Source organism: Anopheles merus, chromosome 3R (assembly GCF_017562075.2).
Source record: "Anopheles merus strain MAF chromosome 3R, AmerM5.1, whole genome shotgun sequence".
NCBI classification, from domain to species: domain Eukaryota; kingdom Metazoa; phylum Arthropoda; class Insecta; order Diptera; family Culicidae; genus Anopheles; species Anopheles merus.
The window spans coordinates 5203808-5227738 of NC_054084.1; the positions used below are offsets into that span (position 1 = coordinate 5203808).

The following is a 23931-nucleotide window of genomic DNA, read 5'->3' on the forward strand; positions in this document are numbered from 1 at the left end:
ACAAAACAATCGTTAAAGGTTAAACAATGGCGCAGATTAATGTCTACTGCTTTTCTTTATGATAAAACATCACTCTTACGTATACCATTCAGTGTGTGTGTGCGTGTGTCTAGATGTTTTATTTCGTAGGTTTTTTTTCACTTTTTCATACTTTCTCTTTCATTTGTCTTTTTTATGAATGCACTGCTTGTATGCCTGCTTGTCTGCCTGCTTGCGGGGGAAACGGTTAATTCTTTTGCTTGCTGCTGATGGTGGAGGCGCCCAGTAGCTGTTGCTCGCAAGGCGATGGAGCCGCCCCGTACTTTCTGAGACGCAGTAAAGCGGAAAGCTAAGTGAAGCATTCACGGAGCACGAGGGCCACGGCGATGAGAGTTTTCCTAATTTACTCGTGCGCTGAAAGCGACGGGCATTAAAGTTGCCATGCGATATGATTAATTAGGGCGACGTATCCTTGTTAGGTGTCATGGATGCGGAAACTTTTCCTACGGGATGAAAAAGGTCCTACGGACCGGCAACGGTTGAGCTGCGTTGTGAAGCAGATAAGCTACGTGGATTAACAATTTACTAAATTGATAATGTATGAACCTTGGCGGCGGTGTTGAATGTTTTGAAGACACTTTAAAGTTGTAGTGTAAGAAAACAGTACAGCCTTATAACAATACTAGCAACAGAAGTAAACATTATTTTACTTCCTTTCATTCTTTAATGTTCATACTACAAGGTAATACAATTTTTACCCAACCAGCAAATAAGCGTAGGCTTCAAATTCATTATCCCATTTCAATTTTCCACTTTACCCAGCAACCAATTTGTGATGCAATGTCAGAAGACCAGTGATTCCGGGAAAATTGAATTAAGGCTTATTTTGTGGTGAAAAATGTAATTGAAATTAAAAGCAGTACCAGTCTGCATTCAACGATCCGGTACAAACCGGCTTATGAAAAATATGCTACTGAAATGAAATTACTCTGACCGAGTATTTGATTCACTTGCCACAGCCACAGCACAACAACAGCGCGCTTAAATCAAAACCAACGCTGTTTCTTGCGCCATATTTGGTTTATCTTTTCTATCCTATCAGAAAATGTAAGCTTCGTTTAGAGCTTCGCCGTTTTCTACTCCATTCGATGCGGTGCCATTCAAACCGGTGCTCAAGAAAAATACCCTTCATTGTATCTTCAATAACCCGATGCTCGTTCACTGCCTGTCTCGTGGCATTAATTTGTATAATTTGAATTTTACCCAGCATGCTGCTTGCCTCTAACAGCGTAATCGGGTAAAGCCGTGAAATCACTGAAACGAAAGGAACCAACAGAGGACAGCAAACACAGAGCACACCACGGTGTGGAATATCGGGAAAATGGTTCTACCGGCCCGACAGGTGGGCTGTGCTTCCACTTTTCCGGACATTTTTCCGCTAATGTTCGTGACGCGGTACGGTGGCTTGGCTGGCTTACGGGGTTCGCTGCTGGGAAGAGTTTTGGGGGTGTTTTGAAGGTATAATTTCGACTATGACTTTGCTCCACTTCACTCGTGCGTAACGCCCATTGGCCGGGAAGCAACAGGGCGAATAATGGCGATGAAAAAACATGGTAACATGCGCTCCCTCAGTTCATAACCACAAAGGAAAGGTACGGGATGAGGTTGGTGGTTTTCGTCATGGAGAGCAAAATAAATCATATGGAAGAGTTATAATAGAAGTAACCGTGTCAATTAATTATTTCCAGCAGTATCAGCTTATTCTTTTCTGATTTCGGTTCCCTCCTTGCAATGGAAAAAGAACTGTTGCACTTACAGAGCCTTTTTATGGCTAAAAATAATCGGCTATCTTCATTGGAATCTCATTCACGAATGCTACATGATACAATCTTATTGAAAATTGCCCGTTCCATCGCCCAAATTGAGCCACTTTTTTCCTTCACCCAACAACTCACGCTCATTCCTCGCTCCCAACGCCACTCATAGTTTAACTGCGCCAGCTCTTCTCTCACGGCATAAAGCGGTGCGTGTGGTAATAAAACCCAAAACCATAAAAACGGGTGGCAAATAGAATATAAGCACCCGGTCAAACATACACGTCCCATCGTAGGCAACACAAAGCCACTTCATGACTGGCTGGCTGCCCCGAACATGAAGAGAAGACACTTGATGTAAACGCAACAATTGAATAACTGTGCGAAACGGTATCAATCCCAATTCAATAATAAAAAAGGAAACACATTGTGAGCTATTTATAGGGCCTTAAAATCACAATTACGGTCATGCAAAGTGAAAAACAAATCTACCATGAAACAAAACATTGTTGCGCCTTTGGTATGGCGATGGTATACGGAATGGGAGCCCCTTGAGCAGTGTGCTTCATTTTGAGTTTTCAACTCATCGACACACGAAACCGAAAATAAACGCCAAGTAATATCGGACCCAACTGGCGGGGTCCGAAAGCTAATGGGGCCGAGGGAGAGCAGCAACAGCAACACACAACAACAACAAAAACCCGCTCATAAAAGGCTCAAGACTCCCGTGCAACGGCAGCAGCTCAACAGTTCGCGCTTCTTCGCAAACACGAAAGCAAATAATCTGCTCATGTAAGCAAACGGCAGCCTGATTGGGTGGGCTAAAAATAGGCACCACCACCGCCTGGCACTTAAGCCGCTTCGATTTTTCGCGTTTTTCGTGTGTTTTTTGTTATTTTCTTGCTGTTCTATTTTGCCCGGTCGGAGGATCCATTTTATTTTTCGTCTGCTCTGTTAATATCCTTCTGCATTCCCGTCTAGCCCTATGCGTGATCGACATTTTCCCTTCCATTTTTGGCCCATCCGCATTGGCCCGAGGCTCATTTTCCCTGGAATAACTTATAATCATCACCACTTGAGCGATCTTCCACTGTCTACGTGTAGACACATTTCTTTACATACACTCAGAGACAGACAGACACACACACACTCACCTGCCAGCCGGAGTGGTATCAATTTACTGGAGGAAAGCAAAACCTACCACGCAATACCCGGAGGATACAGCCTAAAAATAGGAGGCTTCTATTATTAGTCACCTCGACGCCACCACGAAGGACGGCGAGCACGAAGGAGAGAGCGTGATCTCAACACTGTATGACCTTCGCCCTTTTTGCATTTCCGCTTTTTTCCGCTTTCGGAATGTTCATTGTCGTTCAAAACTCGAGTCAAGCCTCCGTCATTCAAAAACCCGGTCCATCGGAGCGGGTAGCGGATGAGGTGTGCGGTGGGCTCCTTCCTACCTTCCCACAACGTTTGGATGAGTTTGTACCTATCATTTTGTGGTTTTGCTGACGTCTTCAGACCAGTGGACATTGGAACCCAAAAGACAGGGGCGAAAAAAACCCGCCAATGGGACAGAACAGCCTGTACAGAATTTCCATCGATCATTTCCTGCACCTTCATCACTCATAGGGGTCGGGTGGGCGATGTGGTATCTTACTCTCTCTCTCTCTCTCTCTCCCATTTCCTGCTCGAAGATGGGACCCATCTGTCCGCGGGGCAAAAGAAAAGGAAAAAACAAGAAACGGCTCGAAAAAAGTGAAACATGTTGTTCCTAACTGCTGGTGGTGGAATTTTCTTGTGACATCCTGTTAGTGTCCTCAGGAAAGTTCTCCCACCACAAACTCATGTAGTGCACATGATACGGTGTTGATAATGTTTATGTGTGTGTGTGTGTGTGTGTGTGTGTGTGTGTGTGTGTGTGTGTGTGTGTGTGTTTTTATGCGACAAGCTATGTCAACCATGACGAATGGGAAATTGGGTAAAATTATCATCCTGTCCCTTCCTTCTTCGCTGTGCTCTCCATCTAGCTCTTCAGTGGCAGATAACTACGGTCCGTGACGAGTGGAGGCTGTTGATTTCGATCCACCGTGGACGATGTTGTTAATGATGCCGATGATCGTACCGTATCTCATCGCAAATGGTTAATGATGCCATAATGACGCACAGGAAGTTCTTTACTGTGTTTTGCTTACGATTGCTGCTGTTGGATTCACCCAGCAGCAGGATGGCGCAAGAAGAGCGGAAGCAGTAAGTGTAAGTAGGTAACGTAGGTCGGTTTCAAAACGCAACAACGTAGAACGGCGCAACGGCGTCACGATACGATGAATACGATAATTATCAGTTGACGAATGGAGGAAAAATCATGTTCGAAAGTTAATATCACCTCCCGAAATGAAATGAGACATTATAGAGCAAAATTTAATTGCATGCATGCTTTTTTCGAACGTATTGCCACTTCCGGGAAATGCGAGTGCCGAATAAGACCGGGAAATGCATTTGCTATGTAAACATCAATCAACCGAACTGTTCGTGTTTGATTGCATATAGTTCCACCGTGTGAGCAGTGACGCAATCTACTGCACGTCGAGGTTTTGTAACTCAATTTACAAGCTCCCAACGTTCCGGGTTTGTTCGAGTAGGAAGCAATGTTTATCGACAAATATGATAAATATCTGTTGGTCGCTACGGCGCAGCCAACACACTGTTCCACAGCTGCAAATTATTAGTGTTGCCATTGCCGAACCAGACCACCGAGCGCATACATATTGATACGGTGTGGTGCGCTACCACCAGCTGAAAAGCCACCACCAATCTGGCACTGTAAACAAGCGAAGTAAGTTAATTAGTGAATCTGTCATTCGCACACTGTTTGCCGCTAGGCGCTGCTGGCGCAAATTATCGTTATGCCATATCGACCACCAGATACGGGAATGGCGATTCGTTTGAAGTGGCGAGCGGCATCAAAGTTGCAAGCACAGGTCTTGTTTCAATGTACACTGCCGAATACAGATAGGCAGGAATTTTAATAATCATGTCAGAAAAAAGACATAAATACACATACAAACTATCTTCAACCAATTTTCACCCTCTCTATTAGCTTTGCAGGTCGGGTTTGGCTGCTGTACCAGTCAGCCCGGCTCCTTATCACTGCTATTTATGTAGTTCAAAGGAGCTGCCGCTTGACGTGATTTCTCTGGCCGAGTGGAATGAAAGCCTCCACCAGCCCTGAAGGCAAAATCTGCTGACTTCAGTGAAGCCATTCCATCCGGCCCCTCCACCCGCCAATGATCAAATGCACATCCGTAAGCAGGCGGACAGCTTTTTGCCAGCTGCGTCCTCTCGTTTGTGTGATTATCCTTGCCAGTTTAGTTCAGTTTCTCTTTATCCTCTTTCTTTTTTCTTCTCCTACTGTGCCCAAAACCGAGCTCCCTTTTGTTTCGTGTTTATTTATATTTATTCCTGGTGCCACTGTCTTACTGTTTTAGTCACACATGTGGCTTCCTTCGCTGAGCTCGGTGTACCAAGGGCGCGGGCGTTGAATGAATAAATTCATCAAGGCTAAATTTGGACACGGAATACGTTCCTTCGGTGCGTCCAGCCCATGCCAAACGCTCCATCCAACCAAACAAGCCTTGTGCTGATTTGCTTCGGGTGGAGATTTGTTCTTGACTTCACTACCGGTCCCTTAGGAGGGGGCACGGAGACGGACAATGCTGACAGTGACTTTTCCGTGTTGTCTCTGCTCTGCTACATCCAGCGCCTGCAGGCCAAGAACAGTTGACAGTAATGGAAAAGACGACGACGACAACGACGGTCGCAGCAAGCAGCATAATGTTTGCCGCTGTACAGGCGGCACAGCTCACACGCAGGCTAGAGTGCAAAACCGTCCTTACGATACGGCTCACCGGATGTGAGCCTCGGCGTAAGCCGCCACCGTTGACGTTGACTTGGCTAATTTTGGGAATCCCGTTACATTTGCTTCTTCGCCGTGTGGTGTACGGCCGGTACGTTCTTGGGTTTAACCTTCGCAACCTTCCCATTCACGTGCTACAAGTGTACGCTCGGTTGCGACAAAAAAGCGACCCCGATGCCATTAGCATGCTGCTGCTGCTGCTGCTGCTGGCTGACGTCGTTCCATTGTCACCGGGGCCACTGGAGCTGGCAAGATGTCACAATATCACACGGTGGCGTGTCAGCGCCGTACGTCAGTGCATGCCTATTACCGCATTCATTTCTCTCGGCCGCTCGGTCGCTTCCAAAATCACACTCAACAGTCAGTTATGACAGCCTTTTCTGCGTTAGGACGATTGCGTTTGCATTTACGCATAAAGTTGGCATCGTTTGGCTAAATGGAATGATGAAGAAACAGAACCGGGCCCGAAATATGAACCGAGCATGTCTGGCAAATCCTCAAAGCCAGCTTCGAAAGGATGCTACCGTTTCTCGGGGAAGCACATATCGTCGCACCACGATTGTAATCTTCGTAAAACGTTATCACTACGGTGGTTGGCATGAAGGCTTGCTAGCTGCGTTACTGATATCTTCATACGGCATGCCGGGCTGGGGGAGCTAGGTTACGCAACAATTGGAGCAAACCCGGTATGATCTTAATAACAATAACTACATCAACGAGCGGGCAAACCCCGGGCCCCGGTACTTCCGCTATCCGAAGAAATCGACCAACTGCGCCGAGCATTACAATAAACGAGTTAGTTAATGTGGTTAGCGACGACAATGGCTACCGGACCGACCGACCGAGCTGATCCTCTCTCTCTCTCTCTCTCTCTCGCTCTTTAGCAGGGGTAGCTTCGCCTTCGCTTAGCGTAATCCAATTGGGGTAAATTTTATCTGACCCCCATAACCTCGGCCTCCGTATAACTCGTCCCTGGCGTAGGAAGCTCTTTTTCGTGTCTATGTTTTCACGAATTGGTGTTCGGGGGTTCCTATTTTCGTTGTTGCGGTGATCACAGTGGCGAAGATTAGAGCATTGCAGTTACGTAAACTGATGGAGTTCAGCGTTCAGCGAAGGTCTTTTCAACAAAGTATCTAAACTATTCCAGCAATGAGCGGAGCTATCCTTTCCAGGAAACGGAACGATCGGAGATATTCCAAGCCTGTGCTTCAACAAAGTGCATGCAAATCCTCTCCCCCTACCCGTTCGTGCTGCTCCTTCAATAACTCTTTTGCTTTCAAATGCGCAGGTTACAGATTGAATGGCAGACCGGCTCCTTCGCCAAAACCCAATATCCCGAAAGAACGCTTACTTTGAAGCCTGCCCGCGTACCAAAGGTAGCCCGGTGTTGTGGCTCGTTTGCTTGCAACGCTGTTACATCAGCGAAAAATTCCTCCCATGATGTGATGTGGTTTTCCGCGAAAAACCGCATTTTGGATCAATTCTTTCGTGCCATGTTTCATGGTTCTCCTTGCCCTCGGCCACCCCACTCCGCTCCACAGCAATGTACAAAGATGTGTGTCTTCCGCAAGCACAGACTTGCGAAGAACAAAAAAAACGACGTTCGCCTTTAAAAAAAACGACCAAAAGAAGAACCCAAGCGCAGGTGCACGTGGGCACAAATCCGCCAACGATGATGCCTCGGTTGCGTATGGTGCACGGTACTGCGAAGACAGTACACGGGCACGATCCGTGTAACGCGGGCTTTGCCCACTCACATGTTGTTTGGCCTTTTTATTACCTTCGCCAACCGCACCGACTGCACTGCACTGGTAGCGCACAGCGGGACGGGGATGATATGGTTCATCGTCACGATTTCAGGCCAAATGCAAACGGTTTGAGGCTCGAGCCAAGAAGCGGGGGAAAGCGTTCAAGATAAAGATAATAAATTTTCATTACATCGTAGTTCAAAGCACTGATAGAACGCAACCTACCGTCAGCAGCAAACGGGAAGCAAAATCAAACTGCTCTGTACGGGAAAGCTTCCTGGCCACCGACAGACGGGGGGCGAGGATTTTCATTCTTAGAAAGCTTCGGTATGATCCTAAGTACGTTTGACTTTCATTTCGCTTTGCCTTGCATGAAGCGCCCTAACTTGAACGCCGTCAGAACCAGCGCACAACGTTCGTGGGTAGTCAGAGCCAGCCGTTTCAGCCGTTTATAATTATTATAATACGGAACAACAAGCAATCTAGCTGCACAAGGTGCAGTGATTTCTCACGTTTCGTGGAAGATAAATTAAAATTGGAGTATGCTTTACAAGGTAGAGCTTAAAAATGAAAAATATATTGCTCGGATGGGGCTAAAACATGATATGAGATTGCTTTAGATTGTTCTTAAACTGAAACACCTTGCTAATTGCATCCTTATCAAACGTTTCCAACTCAGCTTTGTTGATGGAATTATTTCGTCAGCATCGCCTGCAATCGATCGAACTGATGGTAAATGGTCAATTAGAAGCGCGCGTCGAATCTAATAAGGGTTCGTCCCCAGTACGCTCTCGTACGTCAAAGTTCATGTCCAGCAAACTTCCGGCGCTCGGCGGCATCGGTACATCGGATCCGAAAACCGATGAATGATTGATGAACCGAAATCCACCAAACCGCAAAGCAATCAACCACACGTTTTCATATTGCAGCGACCGGTCTGTGTGTGTGAGGGTGTGTGGTAGCACATGGTCGCTGCTGACTCGCCCGTCCATTGGACCTGTTTAAATGTTTAAGAGCATTTTCTAGCATTGCGGAAATGAAACAACCGCACCGCACTGGTTCGGGGTGAGTGGTTTTCCTCCGGTCGCCGGGTAGGTCCCCAGAGCTGCAGCAAACTTGACTCGCAGGTTTCCTTTTTAAAAGGCTTTCGACCACTTTCGTTGCCGAGCTGTAGATTGATGCTGTGCGCGTGTGTGAGTCTGCGTGTCACTGGAGAGACCATGTCCGCTCCGGGGCAAGGATTGTGCAGTGACCGTACACTTTTCTTCCGGATATTAGCTCGCCCCAACCGCACCGATGCCGCTTCTTAACTAAATAGACCCCAAATGTAACATTCATTTTGCGCGCGCACACACGGTCGACAGGTCAAACCATTGGCGCTCGATTGGCGCACTGTTGGATGTGCCACTGTTCAGGTGTGGAATGGTGTGGCATACAGGTGGTGCGCGCCCGTGTGTTCCATTGTCATAGCCGAAGCCGAAGCCAAACTTCCGGCGCGTGAAAGTGAAGAGTAAACCGAACGGAATGTGTTACGTGAGGTGAAACCTCAAACGCTCCCGAGCCGGCCGGTGAACGGCGGACGAGCTGGGAATTAGGCAAGCCCGCAAAAGGTCGCGGGGCACAAGGGGTCATGGATTTATAGCAGAATCGAAGAAACACTACTACTCTTTTGTGCTCAGGCTTTTTGTGCGAGTGTCCGGAAAGGCAATGGAACGGCTCCGGTGATATTAACGTACCTTTTATTAAGCCTTCAGCACTTTGCCCAGTGACAGCGGGGGACAGAGCGACGAGTGCTGAAGCTTGTGAGTGTAAACATGAACGCCCTCGGGTACTCGAATGCTTTCTTCGAAGGGTTGCACGAGTGTAGGATGTCCGTCTCGCCTTCAGCAGCAACACAAACTCCCCGCGGACCACATTATCATCGGTCAAAGAGGGCACGTTTTGGGGTGTGGGGGGGGGGCAGTTTCGTTTAATCCTTCTTCAAGGCAAGCGCTTCGGAGCCGCAGGGGGGGGGGGGGGGCGTTGGTCTGGTGTGTCACCGGATCGTGACGTTCCACGTGCCACGGAAAGAATCGGCGAAAGATAAACAACCCCAATCCGGACCTCTGAACTCCAGGGACAACACAAACACACACAAACCGGCCGTCCGAGGACTTCCGGTCGCGAGATGTGACGAACGACGGTTGTTATTGATTGTATACATTTAGATTCCAAGTGCTGGATTTCAGGATTCACGAGGTTACTCTGTTGCGGAGGAGTTCGAAGCAAGAGCTTTCAGAATTCCGGGGGGAATTACTCTTTCAATATTCTTTGAGCTCCGATCCGCCCCACAATAAGGTGAAGCGGAAAAGGGGACTGAATCTTCGCCACTCGGCAAATGTCACGAGTCAACGGAAAAGCAACAAACAACTTTCGCCCGCCAAGAGTGCCGAAATATCTTTCTAAATAAGTGGATTACTTCTCAGACACGTACCGAACGTTCTCGCGCGCGCGGTCTATCAACGCTCGGCGTGTCGATTAAATCGGAAACCCAATGCGATGCCTCTCCTCCACGGGGGGATGATTCGTTTTCGTGCGTACTCGAGCAGGAACACAATTCCGAAAGCAGCTGTATTATTGTTTCCATGGTCGTACTAAATCAACTCGGTGAAGTTGTTGCCCGGAAAGCGATTTCTTTCTGTGTCCTCTTGTATGGGACATGTTGCAGTCGAAAAACAAATCGTACAGAGCAGATTATTGTTTCGTTCTTTCGAAAGCTCGACGGAACAACCGCTCAATAAATTTGTACCCGTAGCAGTGTGTGTCATTTCACCGATTATCACTGTGACACCCGATAATCGACCAAGCCACCAAGCCTCATCTCAATTTCAACTTTTTTGCCAGCAATCGATCCCCAGCGTGCCACAAATTTCGCTGCCACTTCACTTCATGATAAGTTCATCGCTAGTAACTCCAAAGTCACCTCCCCCGACCCCAAGAAAGCGAGTAATGAGGCGCGATTTTTTACTCCAAACAGCAGTAACCTACTTCCTCGCAGTAGCTCGGGCGAAAAGAAAATGATTTACGCATGCCGAAACCCCCGCCGGATGGATGGTATGTGTGGCGTGCGGTGGCTTTGTCGCGTAATGTTCTCACCGTTGTCACTGATGAGCGGGATGAAAATGACAAAGCACCTGATACTACCGAGCCGACGCTGTGTAAGGGGGAAACGGGTGACCGAATTTGGGACAGATTTTGTTCTCCCTCGCTGCTCTGTGTACGGCAGTAGTAGGACACATTGTGTACGATATAAATGAACCCGGATAACATCTGGCAAGCGTGGCAAGCTGTTTGGTTGTGGTGGCGTAAGGTAATGCGTCATGAAAATTGAACCAGCTTAATCTAGTAAAAAGTGGCGACGGTTTTTGTGCCTAGAAAGCTTAAAATAAATCTGGACCTTACTGCTGTCGTGTAAGGCTGTGGGGCAGGAAATGCGAAGGGAATTAAATAGAAAAAGTAGAGCCCATTTAAATTTTTATAGCTATCATTTCTTGGAATACGGAACGGTAGCAGCTCGATCTCAAGGAAACCTCGACACAATATCCCAACTGAGGCTTCAATTTCGCAAGGAGTTTCAATGATTTGTCAGGTTTTCTGGACCAAAAAGCCATCAAGCATATGAAAAGTTGTCTAAGGATCATTAAAGCTTCGTATTTTGTTGTGGATTTGTACTCCACAGCAAACCCTGTGCTCACAAGGAAGCTTAGAAATCTGTACCCTTATTTACATACGTTCGCACTCCCCTGATAAATTGAAGCTCGTTGCTTGTGACAAACATATTGCACACGGCGGCCTCCAAACCAACCGCAAACAATGTGTCGCTGCTCAATAATGGATGAAGCAACCTTTCTTGCGAGCTGTATTACTTGCAATACTTGAGACACCGCACAGACACGGACCGTAGGCCGGCCAGGAAACCGCACCTTCTCTTGAAGGTGTTCTTTGATGTGGGCCTTCTTTCCCTTGGTTACTTCCAAAAACGCAACGGAGAATTGTACGACAAGCGACATCTCGCAAATACCAGCATGCAAATTGAACCCCACTCATAACTGTGTGTGTGAGTGTGCGTTTGTCGTCTGGCAGTGTTTTGATTTGCCCGTCTTTAGGCGGGCTTGATCGTGATGCGAGCTTCACTAGTGGCGAGATTGGACAACCCAGTAGGCAACATTCCAAGTACTATCAAAGCCTCGGCAAAAGCAGCTTGCTGTTGTTGTTTGTATCAAACTGAACCATATGTTAGCGCAACATATGACCATGCCTGCCTGCCTGCGTGCCGTGGTGTGTCCTGTAAGGCAAGGGTCCTTCTCATCGTCTTAAGACCGTCATCATCGGTTGTCGGCTGGCGAGCTCGAGCATTACCCAGACCCCATCGTCGAATGCTAATGGGAGTTCGCATGCCTGCCCAGCACGCCTTGGGGTTATAACCGCGAGCAAAACCATAGCACAACAAGCACACACACACACACACAAACAGGCCGGCGGCAGTTGCTTCTTGCTCTGCCCTGTTTGCTTAGTCGCGTACTTGCACAGCTTTCAACGTACCAAGCGTAGCAGATGTTGTGCAATTTGATGCTCTAGCATAGCAAAGCTTTTAGCGACAACACATCCGTGCCAGCCACGAGAGGACGGCAGATATGCGGCACAGTGACAGAAAACAGCTGCCGGAAGAGAAATCGTTTGATTGATATTGGGATTTGTTGTTCGCTGAAACAAACTAGGAAAATCTCTTTTAGGGACGCTCCCGCCATTCGGTGAATCTGTTTGCACTATAAGGAACCGATTTGAATTGTGCCGCACTGTACCCGTTTACAATACCCAATGGGCATAGGAGCAGAAGCAGAACCAACCGCTGTAGCAAGTACAATGTGCCTGCCTGTGCCGTTGACGACCGACCGGGAGCTTTGCACGGCAATGCACAGTGCGGTCGTAAAGTCTTCGCCGCATGTCCTTCGCCGCAGGCTACCTGGTACAAGACGCAATTTTCCATTATCCGAACGCACTGCACTGTGGTCCGGGGAGCTCTAGTGCTGGGCCCTGGTAAAGCCGTTAAGACGCTCTGCCACTATCCACAGTTTGCGTGAAGCACTTAAGGTTAGGCACGTGGGACTCGCAGCTGGGACAGGAAGCGGTGAAATTGACGCTACACGCTCGAGAGTGTTAAGAGGCGGAAGCCAAGGGAAAACATTGTCATATAAAAACAAAGCCATTCGCCAAGGTCGGTGGTTCAAGGTAAGCCGAGCTAAGGTTTAAAAGGAAAATCAAAAGCTGTTCCTCGCTCGAAAAGCTTCGCTTCGAAAAAACAAAGCTTCGCGTACAGTGTGTGTGTGTGTGTGTGTGTGTGTGTGTGTGTGTGTGTGTGTTGGAGGAAAATCAAGGCAAACGAGAGTAGAAAAAAGAAACAGCGCTTCACCCAACGGAGCATCAAACTTTTCCAATCTTCAGAAGTGAAAATATTAAATTACGATCGATATGAAATGTTGGTCGCTTTCAGACCCCAGAATCCGACCCTTGCTGCACGCCCTGGTTCACCCGTGATCGAACAACGGGGCGAAAGTCGTTTAAGATTGTTCCCGAGCTATGAATAATGAAGACGGATAAAGATGATAATTTGAAGCAAACGGTGTGCGCTTGTGTGATGTGAGTATGTGTGTGTAAGTGTTTGTGTGTAGTCACCAAGGCACTCGTTAGGCTTACCAGAATCATAGGATATTGGTTGTGTCACAATCGAGCGTTCAAAGCGGCAAACGCCATAATATGACATCATCTGCTGGCCCGTTGCCGGTGAGTTATGTTTGTCACGCCGACGGCTGTAGTCCCTCTCAAGCCTCTCCCCCTCCCATTATGATCATGGGATAGTGGCAGACAGCTTAATTTCGTAATTCCAGGTAACTCTGTCGAGTCAGCGTTGAAATAACGATCGTAACGCTTACCGAGACGCAGCCATCAAAGAGTATGGTGTGTCTTCTCATCGTCATTTAGGAAAGGTACCCTTCAATTAACACTGATACGATCGACTCTTTTACCTGGTCTGTCCTGAAGTGTATGAGTGAAAGCGTTTCAAACGGATTATAAAATCGATATGATTACAGAGGTGTGCTCAGTCTGGAAAAGGAACGAACATAAATCTCATAAACCGGGTTTATGAGGCGCATATATGTTTTAGTGCACAAAATAATCGATCCTTTTATCATCGTCTTGTCTTATACGTTAATTCCAGAATTACAACAATGTATAAACTAGAAAAGCCGTTCATGTATAAACTAGAAAAGCGTAAAGGAGGTCTGGCTTACTTGGGAATCGAACCGATGATTTGCTTGTTGTTGCACTACGTGATGACAATCATACTAAGAAGGCGTCAAACAGTGCAGCCTTCCAATTAGGATATAAGGTAACTTCTACGGTTTTAACACAAGCAACTCATTAAAGTCTTCATAACGAAGCACTTCTCTTAAATACATACTTATAGGGAATATTCGAAGCTTTTCCTCTATCTTTTCCTCTATGAAAAATCAATGAACGTGAATAACGAAACTCTCATGAGGATGAAATGAGCAAGGTGCGTTAGCGAACGCCTCATCGATCAGCTTTATCGCGCTGGATGCAAACAAACCCACACACGCTCATCACTTGTCCCTCGACGGCGTTTGTTGTTCTTGGCGCATATGTTTCATAGTGTATTGAGCAAAAACCAATCCACACACTCGCCCAACACATATTGACTAGGCTTCCTTGCGGAGTGCAATGTGTTTTCTTCCTGTGCATTGTTCGTTTTCTTTTTTTGCATTTCGACCACTTGCCAGTATTTATGTTGGGCAAACTAAGCCCGCCAAAGTTAGCTCTTTTTCGCGTTCGCTCTCTCCACGCCCTACACATTCATTACTAAATGCCTTTTTTTCTTCTCTGCTGCTTTTTCGATCTCCCCTCCCAAACCGGAACTATCGACTATCAAAGCAGAGCGTTCGTTCGTTCGTTTGGCGTCACCGTCACGGGCAACATGGTGTGGCTGGCAGCGCTAAAGGCGCCGGGAGAAAAATGGACGGCAAAGCAGCAACCAAACCAAGCAGCATGGAGCTGCTGGGCAATGAGCCGACACTATTGGAGAAAAGTGGAGGCAGAGGAGGGAGAAAAAAACGGTCAAGAATTTGTTGACGCTACGGACAGGGACAATGATTTTATATCTATACGGTACGGGAAGGGAAACCCCGTAGAGTCTAGATGGTCTCGATAGAAAGTATCTAGTGGTTGGTGTGGAGCCATTTTCTTCCCGGACGCTTTCGCTTGTTTGAGTTGAAAAATGATACAATAATATTATTACCGTGGCTATTCTCTCTCTCTCTCTGTCTCTCTGCTCCATTACTGCGTCTCCGTGGTGAGAAGAGGCGTTTCTGGAGCGCCAGTGCCGTGTCCAGGGCGTGGCGGCAGCGGAAAGTGGCAGTGAATTGCTTGACCCTCGTCGTCCCGGTGTTCCGGCTTTGTGCTGCAAAATATCCGATGAACCGGAAATGGCCCTCGGATGGATGAGCGGACATCGAAAGCATCGAAGCATCGATCGAAGGGAAGCAGCCGCACCGAGCAGCGCGGCTAAGGACCATGGAAGCGGTTCGGTAAAGTGAAAGTTTAGCTTCGCGCTGAAGAGCCTTCGATCGAAATCGATATCCGGTGGAGTGAAAATGCTGTGTTCCGCTGCAAACCAGCACTAACTTCTGTTTGTAGGCAGGCAGGCTCATGCCGCATGCCATGCTTGAGCTGAAAAAGCGTTGCCACTGTTCGATCTGATTCGAATACCACCATTTCTGTGCATTGGGTCCTAGTTTACGCTTTCTGTTCTCTTTAACTTTCCATTAAACTCTGTATGCGAGCCGAAATTTGATCAGCCGGCCAGAGGTTTAGAGGCAAAAAACAAAACTTCCGTTTGATTGTCGGGAACGGCTGAAACACAACGCGAAGAAAAAGCGACCATCCAATGATGTTTCGTTTCGCTTTCATCGTATCGTAGGGTTTGTTTGATGCTGATTTTCCCTTTTCGTGCTTCGTGCTATAAAGTGAGGTGAAAATCATTGAACCGTTGCGAGCGTACCAAAGGCACGGGAAAGAAACGATTAGACGGTCTACTGATAACCGGGAAAGAGAGGGAGAGCGATATATTTGAGCATTCACTTGTGCAACATGAGCTGCTCACACCTAATCGATTCTAATCGGCAGCCCTTAAAAGGTCTATTTAAGTAGCCCGAACGTATGTCGGTAAGCTAGCAGGGCAAAAAACCTTCGCAAGGGCCCACAAAACCAGGCATGAATAAATCATTCGTGATTTAGGAAGCCCTTTAAAAAGGGTTCGCTATTTGGGTTTTGGTCACAAAAAGAAACTATATCTGAAAGCTCTTCAATGTGTTACAGATTGTAAATACAACACTAAACACATAATATTTACAAAAGGCAAGCTGAAACAAGAAAAAACACATACATGAACCTGTAAAATAAACGACGAAATATACACAAAACGTAAAGCACGAGCATAAAAACACCAAAAAATATGAAATAGACAGACATTCAGAAAGCAGGAAAGAAAAACTTTAAAAACAGATTAAAAACGAGTTAACAGCAAAGGGAGCAAAACAAAATGAACAAAAAATGATATGAAAAAGTAGTAAATTGAATCATTCCTTTACCTTGATCTTTGCCGTCGCTGCTGATTGGATGCCGTCGAGCGGGACATTTTGAAACGCGATGGGTCGTGCGGGGAGATAAGGTGAATGGAGGGCTCGAGCGCGCGCGCGCTTTTGTCTATGGGTGAGTGTGTAAGACTGTATATGTGTGAGACTCGGTGGTTTCTGTGCAACTCACTACAGTGAACACGCTGGTGAAGTGAAACGTGGAAGTCGGCTGCACGTGTCTGGCGGGAGACTGGCCCGTTGCCACTGTTGGAGCTTTTGTGTTAAAGAGTTATCAACTATTTTTCCCTTTCGGCTTTTTCACCACTCCGAAGCTTTCCGAACGGACGAAGATTGCAGGGATTGGGATTGGATTATTTCCGTTTTAAATCGTTTCGGTTTTGTTTTCGGTACACTTTATTGTACACTGCCGCCTTTTAACCTACCAGGAGGAAAGGATATGATTGTGTGTTTTCGTGTTATGTGCAATTTCTCTGTGTGTGTGTGTGTGTTTTACCGGTCAACTCTCTTCGGTGCACCGTATGCCGATCCACGAGCGACAAAGAGGTCAACGAGTCAACGCAACCTCTCGGAATCCGTTTATCGTTTGCACCGTTCGGGCTATAACCTCTCTGGCACTCCTCGGTTTGGCTCGTTTAGCTCGGCGCTAATGGTCGATGCGAAATGGGGGAACGAGAAAACGGGGAACGAAAAATTAGGACAGCCGGTTAATAACTATCGTTACTGACGCTATTACGACACTGGTCTAGCCTGAACGTCGGCCAAACTGCGGGGCGGAAGCTTTCGTCGCATTCTCGCTATCTTTGTGCTTTGTTTTACACACGACACGGGGCATTTGCAGCGTTTTGTAAGCGGCAATAATTAATACATTTCGCACAGATAGTATTGTTCCTTTTGGAACACTCTACTTCTATTAAATGGGAATGTTTTAGAAAATATTCCGAGCGAAACTATTCCATTGAAACTGCTTCTCGATTAATGCAACGACGAACTGAATGGCCCGAGTGTTCCACGCAACGACAGAAGGAATGTGTGACCGGAAACGATCCAACAAAACAAAACCGGAAAACAAAGAGAAGAGAAAGAGACGAAACACTTGAAATGAGAATGCAAGAGCAAAGGCGACACAGAAGAGGAAGAAATACGTAAACAGAGGCATCCGGAAAAGGTTTCCCACCAGGAAAAGCCACAAGAACAATATACAGTTCGATCGTTTGTTTGTTTTGCCAATAAGTGCGCCTCAATATCAAGCCAAATGTGTTGCTTTGCTTGTGTATGAATAAATCTATCGCTGTAAGACGGGGGGGACCATGCTTTGTTCCGTTCTATTTTTCTCTGCCTGTAGTGCTCCTTCATCCTGTTTCCTATTCATCCTCGAATTCTCGAACGTCTATCTTTCCCCACACACACACGCATTACCGCACAAGATCTAATCTGTCCCATTCATACTTGTCTGCTGCTTGTTGTGCCTGCTGTGAAACAACTACAATCGATACTGCGTATTGTACGTACGTCAAGTGAATCATTCCCGCCGAGTAAGGATGGCGAGGGTAGTGTGCAGGGATGCTATTTTTACGAAATGGATCGTGAAATTGAGCAAACACAAGTTCTATTGAATTTATTCTTGCTCACTCGGCGCTAGATTGAATGCAAACACATGCGAGCGAGCTGGTGGAAGAGACCTTGCTATGTCTTCCTTAACCCGTTGGTACGGGGAGCAAATGTTTTTCACATCATTTATCTCGTCTAATGTAAGGCAGAAGATGTACATTTGCTTGATTTGTTGTTGAGTGAACGTTGTTACTGCAGAAATGGGTTTATTAAAATACATTTATTCTAAACTAATATCTGAATGCAATTTAGAAGATCGGTTAAGGTCATCATCCCCACGTAACAAACTATCCGATTTGATGGAAATATGTTTCGCTTAAAACATTCAATTCACTCAACTACTAAGCTTAATCGGATTATTGCCTCTCGCTCCGCAGCCCACTTACGTTTGTGAGTTACATTGAAAGCAGTTAACGAAATGTATCCGATTTCGGTGTAATGGATGGTTTATTTGTTAGCCTTTTTTTCGAGCTTCCAAAGCGCATTCGGACAGGTAATATATCAGCAATGCACCATACCCGATACACCTTGAACGCGCCGAACAGTTGCATCCGGTGCGAAATGCCCCTGAACCCTGCGCAATGGTAATTGAATGTAAGCAATGCTGACACGGGAATGGGAAATGGGAATTAATTTGATCACTATTTTAAATCCATTACAGTTTGCCTGCCCTTAAAAGCGGTGGTGCGTGTTGCCGTTTCCCTTTCCAGCGCATTAAACCATAGGGCGTTGGAGTGGAGTTTTGTGAAAATGACACTTTACAATCGCGTTAGCGCGCATAAATTGCAAACCGCTCTCATCTCTTAAACGGGGGGGTTATTCAAGTACAAACTGTTACGTTAATCTGTCCCAGTGGTGTAGACTTATTTTGTGCAGCGGCGGGCAAAACTTTCCATATGAGCTTTCCATGATGGAGAAAAGGAGGAAGGAGAAGCAAATGTTGCCTCGAGGAGTTGCCGAACAAAAGTTGCCTTTATGAAAATCTAATAAAAATATCTCAAACTCAACATTTTCAAGCTTCAAACTTTTCACTTGTTAGGACGAGTGTTTGTAGGTGTGTGCGACTTCGGGAAAAAATCGGGCTTTTAAAGCTAAAGTCCGTCACTTTAAGATTGAAAAAAACACAAGAACTCATTGTTTTGACTGCTATAAATCAAACACTTAGCTTCCAATAATCACTGGTGGTGAATCGTTAAATTAGCTAGACAAAGAACCCCTCATTACGGTTCAAAAGACATGCCCCACCACCAGTCGAACGAATCCTCCCCTTTCGTAGATATCCATGTACAGTAAATCATCAAAATGAGTCCCACGCTTGGCCGTCGAAACAAGGCCGGTGCTAATTTGTCTACATTTCTCCAAAATAACAAAACAAAATTCACGCCCCATAAATATCCTATCGCCCTATTCTCGCCAACCATTCTCCTTTCTCGGCTACACCACGTTTCACCACAACTAAACGAAGCGAACGTGTGTATTTCGTGATTTTCGTTCATACTTTCCAGCTGTAGCAGCAAACATTGCCGGCTGCAAATTTATGGCAAAGGCTTGTGCGGCACACATACACCCACAACGGCGCAACTATTCGCCTCCCTTTAAAAGGTCCCCGGAGGGTTTGGCTTCGAGGGAAGATTGTTACTGTCGGCGAAAGAGATATATTGCCACGTTGGAGGGTGGCTGGTAGCATCGGAGTGAATCGTTTTGCAGCGAAACAGACACCAGATTGATTTTTCGTGTGAACACAAGCGCCGGGTTTAGAGGTTGTGTGTGTTTAAGATTTTATGCTCTTGCTGTGAACCTGAAACACAAAAGTATACAGACATATTCTTTAATCAAAACTGTCTCCTGCATCGATGGAAGTGAAATAGAAGTCAACATGACAATTTCAAACCCCTGCTCTACATTACTTTGTGCTAACGTTTCACAAAAGCTCCCAAAAAACAGCCAACACACACTGACTACGGTGAGAAAATGGTGGTACACAGCATAGTTAAGGTGCGGTGCTCATAATTTATCCAAAAAACCGGGCGACCCAGAAGCATCGCAGCAAAACTCACGCTGCGATAGAAACAACAATTTACCCACCGCTACACCCCTTCACGCTGGTAAGACCATGGATGTGTGCGTGTGTCGCTTTTCCGTGTCCAAGCACCGACTTTTGAAACTCTGGGTGGGTGGGTGGATTCCCTGCCAGAGAGTCCTTTTTCACACCTCCACGGGCGCTCAGCCTTCCGCCGAACCGACAACGGCGCTGGTGAAGCGGAAGGAAGTCAAAGTCGATGGAAGCGCTTGTGGAAGAGCTTGTAGCCTGCGGGCGAAGGAGGATGCGAGGACCACGGGGGGCTCGTTGTACGAAAACAACCTGAAGCAACGATGGGACACTATGTGCACACACACAAACCCACCTTTGGAGGACTTTCGGACCGGGGAGAAGTGTGAACATTTACAGGTGAGAAAACTGTCCCACCCAAACTGTGCAGCTGGTCGATGGAATAGACTTTAAGCAGGAGCTGCACCAGTGGGAGGTCTGTGTGGGGTGGTAGGGCCCATTTCAAGTAGTTTCAGATGACAGTATTCCGTCATGTTACATCCATTGTGCAGCATACCTGCTCAGCGTATGGAAGACACCGTTCCTTAGCGCACGTACAGCACACAACAAAGGATGTGTTTTGTTTTCTCCCTCGAAACGGTGTGCGTCAGAAGCGAAAGACGCATCATCTTGCGTTGCTGCTAGGAACATATTACACCGGGAGGTCACGGTCAATGGCATTAGAAAAGGGGGGGGGGACGATCTTCACCAGTGAGCTAACTCTTTAAGCATTTCTTGCTGCGCTATTTATTTTGCTTCGCGTTTAATTACTTGCAAGATGTAAAAGCCGATCTGTCTTGGGCAATTTTTACACCAAAACAAAGCGTCGTTCCGCCCAAACGCATTCGCGGTTTTATTTACTTACGAGGCAAAATAATCAAACCCAGACGCCCGTAGCCTACCCTCTTTGGAGCGGAGAGAAGAGGTTTTTGCAGGTGCCTTGGGTCTGCTGTCTGGTCTTTTGAGCAAGACAAACCGCCCCGTGACTATTCTTAGAACATTCAACCAGTGGGGCGGACGGGCACAGTAGCGACGTGGGTGGTGGCGGGGGACTATGTTTCCACATCAATCCGTCGACACCCTCGGCCCTCGGAAACCCTGCAACGCAACGCAACGCGACAACAATCCATCCTTCAACCCAGATGCACAAACACGGCACCGACCGGTGACGGATGATGCAAAAACGGAGAGATTTTGTCTTAAAACAACAACAACAATAATAATAATAATAATAATAATAATAATATTAATAAAAATGAAAGCGTATGTAGCTCTCTCTCTCTCTCTCTCTCTTTCCCTCTCTCTCTTCTCTCTCTCATAGTCCCGGTCAGGCGCTGGTGGACTGGTGGAAAACATTGTTTAACGACTGACGGTGTAGTCGTACGAGTTGGCAAACGGTGCGCCACGTACGGCAAGCGGCCACCTGCATAAAAACCACGCTGACCTCCACACCACGAGAGCACGGGCAAAAATCGCATCGCTTGCAACAAGAACGGAACACCTTCTTCCGCAGCAGCAGCAGGAGTGGATGATGTCGCAACGGGTGTGTTTTTTTTTTTTGTAGCAGCAGCATCCGGTCCAACAAGCAGCAGCCGGCAGGGTGAATAATTCGTGGGATTAGCAAGTTTAAAAATAGTTTTGACAACAAATCCTTGTGCCACGCAAGTAACTATGGCCGGCGTGCCATGCCTGTAAGGAAGCTGTACTAGAGGGAGTAGTGCAGGATGTGACCCCGACTCGGGGAAAAACCTTCCGCCAGTCCATACGGCGAGTTCAAGTGCTGCCCGGTTGGCCCTGTTTCGCTTCGAATGAGTTGAGTTGTTATCTCGCGTGCAAGGGAGGTTTTTAATTCGTCCAATTAACTTCTCGTGATGATTTTGAATTAATTTCGAATTAAATACCACATTGATTGCATAGTATCTGTTATCAACTCAATTAAAAAGTACAACATTAAACAGGAGCCATCCGAAATCTCGCCACAAACCGGATTTGTTTTCCAACTCAAACAAATGCCATTACAAATACAATCGGCACAGTGCTTTGGAAGCGTTCGTGCACAGGCAAAATACAAAATTATAATGCTGATTGGGCCACCTGATATACACATTTACAGACGTGCCGATTCAACACACACACACACCTTCCGCCCTGATTCCCCTCTGTATATTGGCAAGAACACACCTTGGCTTGCACCAACCATTCGGCTTGAATGGGCGAGTTTTGGCAGAACCATATCGGGAGGCGAACCATTTTCCGCGTGTGTGTGTGTGTGTGTGTCAGCAACAATTGCTCCCGGGCAGATGAATGAATCGGCGGGCGTGTGGTGATGGTGGCTGACGATGGGTGGTGTTGGTGGCGTTATGAATAGGCCGACATTTTGTGCAAAAGCCCCGCGCACGGCACAGTAGAATACAACCACCTGTTGAGCTTTGCTCGGGTCATGTACACCCGAAAGGGAAGGAAAGGGTTGGGGAAATGGAAAAGCCTTAATCCTTTCTCTACTCCCTTTTTCCAACACACACACATGTACACACAGTGTGCATGTAGATTGAGAAGATGACAAAGTTTTCCATTTGACTTTTGAGCCCAACACCAAAACCAAACTCCATTGAAGCGCAGCGTACGTATAATGATTAAAAGCGGATTAATGACTAAATCGGTCTTTAATAGGTCTTTGCTGTATGAGATCGCCCTTTTTTGTGTGCTTCAACTTATCCTACGATTACACTACTAATTGGAAAGAGAACGAGCTGATTTAATGTAGTTAAAATTTACTCGCCGGTTAGGAAAAGATCACAAACACACACTTCAATCACAAAAGAGCAAGCTGACGAGTGACGAGCGGCCAAACATTATTTTGAAAGGAAAAGAGGGAGGAACAAACCAAGAAGCCGAGTTTAAAAATAACAACTCGAAATAAATCTTTTGCAAAATTGCGCCTATTGTTGAGCCAGCCTGCCCAGTGCCCAGTGGGCCGGTTTGCCTGCGTATTGCTACTGTAGCAGTTAATGTACCAGCTCTAGTTGGTGAGACGGGTAGGAAAGGATTGTTGCTGTTTTAAATCTCCCATCCCCATGCTGCTCAATTTGCTCTGATGATATTTGACAAAAATATCAAACCGCGTGCGCTGATGGGACGGGGGAGATTTTGCAAGGCCTTCCGTTTGCCAACGATTTAACTGCGCTGCGTTTCGCCGTTGAGAGAAATCAGTGAAAACAGATTTGCCGAACGAGAACGCACGTCGTCCAAATAGGGGCTAGGGGGGGGGGGGGGGGGGGGGGGGGTTGGGAATAAAAACACACAATAAACAATTACGCTACAGGAAGGGAGGGATACAGGAGGGAATGTCGCTTGTCTTCTTCGGTCTAGGATAAAAAAAAAAACAAGTACTGTAAGGACGGGAGATGCCTTCATGGCGATTTTATTTTCATCGTCGCCATTTTCAAGAGCTTAAAGGTGACATTCTTATGCAGCCGGGAGCAGATGGATGGTAAGATAAGATGCGGACAAGTTATTGTGTCGTGGAACAAAGAATCAAAGCGACACAGACACACAAGACGATGAACTGTTTACGTTGAAAGAGCTACACAGTAGAGTTCAATGAACAGACGTTGATTGAAAGCAGAAACTAATGGTAAAGGTGAATGTTATTGATTGCTTTCGTTGCCATTTTAAAACATTTTAATAAAAAGCTTTTGGGAATGGTGGCTCTTCTCACTCTCTTTTCCATCAAACAAATCAAAACCCAACGCTCTAACAATAACAGATTTCGAATGTGTACCAATTGTGTCACTGATTTTAATTGGCCCCACTACAACCGCACCGACATTTCGCACAACAATATTGCTCCGAAAACCGTCATAACCATTTTCCTCCCTATTGACCAAAATTTGAATTGCTTTGGAATGCACAATACTACAAAAAAAAAAAATAGTAACCCCTATGCAACGCCCCCATGCCGTACAACAATTGCTTCCTGAATAAGCTAATCAGATCCTGACATTGATCAAATTTGTCATGTCACGTTTTGCCGCACGCTTGCCTTGTCCGCTTGCGCTTCTAGTCC

General features: G+C 46.5%; 1 protein-coding gene across 1 annotated transcript in view; it reads right to left on the reverse strand.

Moving 5' to 3' along the window:
• LOC121595387 (receptor-type tyrosine-protein phosphatase kappa) overlaps positions 1 to 23931 on the reverse strand; it is an 83922-nt gene that overhangs the window by 53137 nt on the left and 6854 nt on the right. The window contains exons 3-4 of the mRNA XM_041919322.1: positions 16662 to 16811; positions 16163 to 16586 (exon numbers count right to left, since the gene is read on the reverse strand). Coding sequence (XP_041775256.1) covers positions 16163 to 16209 — 47 coding nt within the window. The 5' untranslated portion in view covers positions 16210 to 16586; positions 16662 to 16811. The remainder of the gene's footprint in view (positions 1 to 16162; positions 16587 to 16661; positions 16812 to 23931) is intronic.